This window comes from Triticum urartu, chromosome 7A (assembly GCF_056163025.1).
Source record: "Triticum urartu cultivar PI428250 chromosome 7A, HENAU_Tu73, whole genome shotgun sequence".
Lineage (NCBI taxonomy): Eukaryota > Viridiplantae > Streptophyta > Magnoliopsida > Poales > Poaceae > Triticum > Triticum urartu.
The window spans coordinates 17,330,445-17,333,489 of NC_141879.1; the positions used below are offsets into that span (position 1 = coordinate 17,330,445).

The following is a 3,045-nucleotide window of genomic DNA, read 5'->3' on the forward strand; positions in this document are numbered from 1 at the left end:
ACTGATGTTCTATATTGTGCTTGCTGAGTATTTTTGTACTCACTCTTGCATACATATGGATTTCCGGTACCACAGGACACTGGTAGAAAACAGGGCTTTGGTCACAGCCCAATATACACATTAGTCCCGGTTGCACTACGAACCGGGACTAATGTGAGCATTAGTCCCGGTTCGAGCGGCTAAAGGCATTAGTCCCGGTTCAAATGAGACCTTTAGTCCCAGTTTGAGACACGAACCGGGACTAAAGGTCATCACACCCTTTAGTCCCGGTTCGTGTCTCAAACTGGGACTAAAGGGGTTCGTGTCTCAAACTCTACGCCCCCCCCCCCCTGTATCGCCATTTCAGATTTGAAAAAACGACAGAAAATGATAAAAACTTCAAAAAAATAAAATCCTTTGAGATGTAGTTATATTAGTACATCTACTAGTTAGGAAAATTTAAAAACTTAAATTTGTACGTGTTTTGCAAAAAAGTGCTATGAAAAAGTAAAACGGCTATAACTTTTGCATACGATGTCGGAAAAAATGTATAATATATCAAAATGTTCAACACAAAAATCTGCATCCTGTAAAGCGTATGGTTCAACAAGTATCTTGGTATGGGTTACAAGTGGATGTGAAAACTTCTTTTACACAGTACGAACATTTTATTCATAGTTAAAAAAGAAAACACACACTACAAAACCGATGGAAGACCACAATTGGTAGCATGTTATACGGTTACTATAGGATATGCTATTACACAAACACAATGTACGCATGCTCCACAGCTCCCCGTCACAAGTAGCGAGTCAGAGCTGCAAATCCATGTACATATAGATTATTACACTTTGATATGTCACCTGTGTGACCACAAAAGAGAATTTAATGCATGTATCGCATTCATATGCAGGTGATACTGATAGTACATATAGTAATCTATGGAGCTTAATTAGGGCAACGGAAGTCTTTCGGCACTCTCTTGCCGCACTGGTTGACGAGCACCTCGATGGCGATGGGCAGCATGAGGTTGATGTTGAGGGCCTTGACCTTGATGGTGGTGCAAAGGCAGAGAGCAGCGTCGAGGTCGGCAACGCCGGACAGCAGCGGGCAGCATGTATCCCTGGCGCTACTGCCGATCACCGCGTGCAACAGCCCATTGAGCACGTCCACGCACGCAAGTAGCTTCAGTGTGTCCACGGGGAACTTGCCGGTCGATGTAGCCGGCGCTGGGGCTGGGGCTGGGGGTGGCGTCGGAGTCACAGGGGTGGGTGCTGGCGGCATCACGGGGGTCGGTGTTGGGGCCACCGGGATTGGCGTTGGAGAGACAGGGGTTGGTGCTGGCATCGGAGTCACCAGGGTCGGTGGTGGCGGCATCATAGGAGTCGGTGTTGGGGCCACCGGAGTTGGCGTTGGATAAACGGGGGTCAGTGCTGGCATCGGAGTCACTGATGTTGGTGTTGGCAGCATCACAGGGGCCGGTGTTGGGGTCACCGGGGTTGGCGATGGAGAGACAGGGGTGGGTGCTGGCGTCGGAACCACATGGGTCGGTGTTGGGGCCACCGTACTTGGCGTTGGAGAGATAGGGATCGATGCCGGCCTCGGTGTTGGCGGCATCACAGGGGTAGGTGTTGGGGCCACCGGGTTTGGCATTGGAGATACAGGGGTCGGTGCCGGCGTTGGTGCAATGGCGTCTGTGTTGGCGGCATCACGGGTGTAGGTGTTGGGGCCACCGGTGTTGGTGTTGGAGAGAGAGAGGAGCTGGTACCGACGTTGGAGTTATATGGGTCGGTATTGCAGGCATCATAGGGGTCGGTGCCGATGTTGGAGTTACAGAGGTCGGTATGGGCGTGGGTGCCGGAGTGTTTGTAGGTGGAGGGATGAAGACGGCCGGGGTTGATGCCGGCGTCGGAGTCACCGTGGTGAGTGTGGGTGTGGGTGTGGGTGAGGGCGTGGGAGTTTGTGAAGATGGAGGGCAGGGTATGGACGATGGTGAAGACTTGTGCTTACACGGTGGAGGCTGGGAAGGCTTTGTGGGCGGGCATGATCGGCATGGCGTGGACTGTGCGAGATGCACGGCTAAGGAGAGCAGGGCCACCAGCAAGAACGCCACAATGCGGGCCATGGTCTTGGAGCTTAAGGTCTCGGTGTTGGTATAGCTTTCCTGCTCTTGACTATTAGAATGCCTCGGTATGGGCATGCTTATATAGGCGTGCCGTGTACTGTCTTTTATTTTTCGATTGAAATGGTGTACTTTCTTGGTCGACATGACCAAGCGTGGAGCCCTCTTCCCCTGTGACGCTCTTTCCAGGATTGCTGGACCTGTCCCACTTGCACACGTCTGGATGAAATTAACACACCTCATCGTCCACGCTCAGGGACCAACACTCCACTAGTCTATCTATCTTCTATTCTATACCTAATATCTATAACTACTACTTCCTCCGTTTCAAAATAAATGTCTCAACTTTGTACTAACTTTAGTGCAAAATTATACTACTGTTGAAACAATTGTTTTGAGAAGGAGGGAGTAATAAAGTAATAATCTTCTTCCTCTCTGTCTCTCTCTCATGGTCGACGGTGGGGCTCGCCGGGGTGAGGTGCCTGCGACTCCGACCTGCTCCTACCTCTCTTCACTTTCTATCTCTAACTCTCCCCCTCTCCCCTTCTCTCTTCCTCGTAATCTTCCTCTATTCTTCACTATAGGGTTAATTCGGGAGGGAGTGTCCCCTAGACGATACCTGGGACCCCGATCGCCGCCACAACCACCGGTCTTCATCTCCTAAATTCAGCCTCTCCGAGAAACCGTACAACACCCCGACCACCATGTCGTCTTTGATATGACCATGCGAGCCTACTTCCCTCTTTCCCTACTCGATTTCGTGCCCGGACCCCCCTGCTCGAAGCCACCGCCATGATCAAGCTCGATAGAATTGGTTGTGCGCCGGCCCGCCTACGTCTGCGCGCCAGTCACACTGGCGCACGTCGTCTAGCTACCCCGCACCTCGCGCCCTCCGACTGCGGTCATTCGGCCACCTACGGTGAGCCGGCGGTGAGCTACCGGCG

General features: G+C 51.9%; 1 protein-coding gene across 2 annotated transcripts; it reads right to left on the reverse strand.

The window, feature by feature from the left end:
• Nucleotides 1-927: 927 nt before the first annotated feature.
• LOC147957016 (36.4 kDa proline-rich protein-like) lies at nt 928-2,104 on the reverse strand. 2 transcript variants are annotated; one of them, XM_087535523.1, is made up of 2 exons: nt 1,950-2,104; nt 928-1,270 (listed from the first exon to the last, which is right to left on the reverse strand). In XM_087535523.1, the coding sequence occupies exons 1-2, from the start codon at nt 2,102-2,104 to the stop codon at nt 928-930; spliced, it is 498 nt and encodes a 165-aa protein (XP_087391649.1). The 2 variants fall into 2 exon arrangements, with proteins under 2 accessions (XP_087391649.1, XP_087391648.1); XM_087535522.1 differs by having other exon boundaries at nt 928-1,297.
• Nucleotides 2,105-3,045: the final 941 nt, after the last annotated feature.

Bases quoted from the DNA above. Each gene is read 5' to 3' on its own strand.
- LOC147957016 (XM_087535522.1), bottom strand. From the start codon at position 2,104: ATGGCCCGCATTGTGGCGTTCTTGCTGGTGGCCCTGCTCTCCTTAGCC. The intron at 1,298-1,949 runs ATCTTCACAAAC...TGTCTCTCCAAC, and splicing joins TCGTCCATACCCTGCCCTCC to GCCAATCCCGGTGGCCCCAA.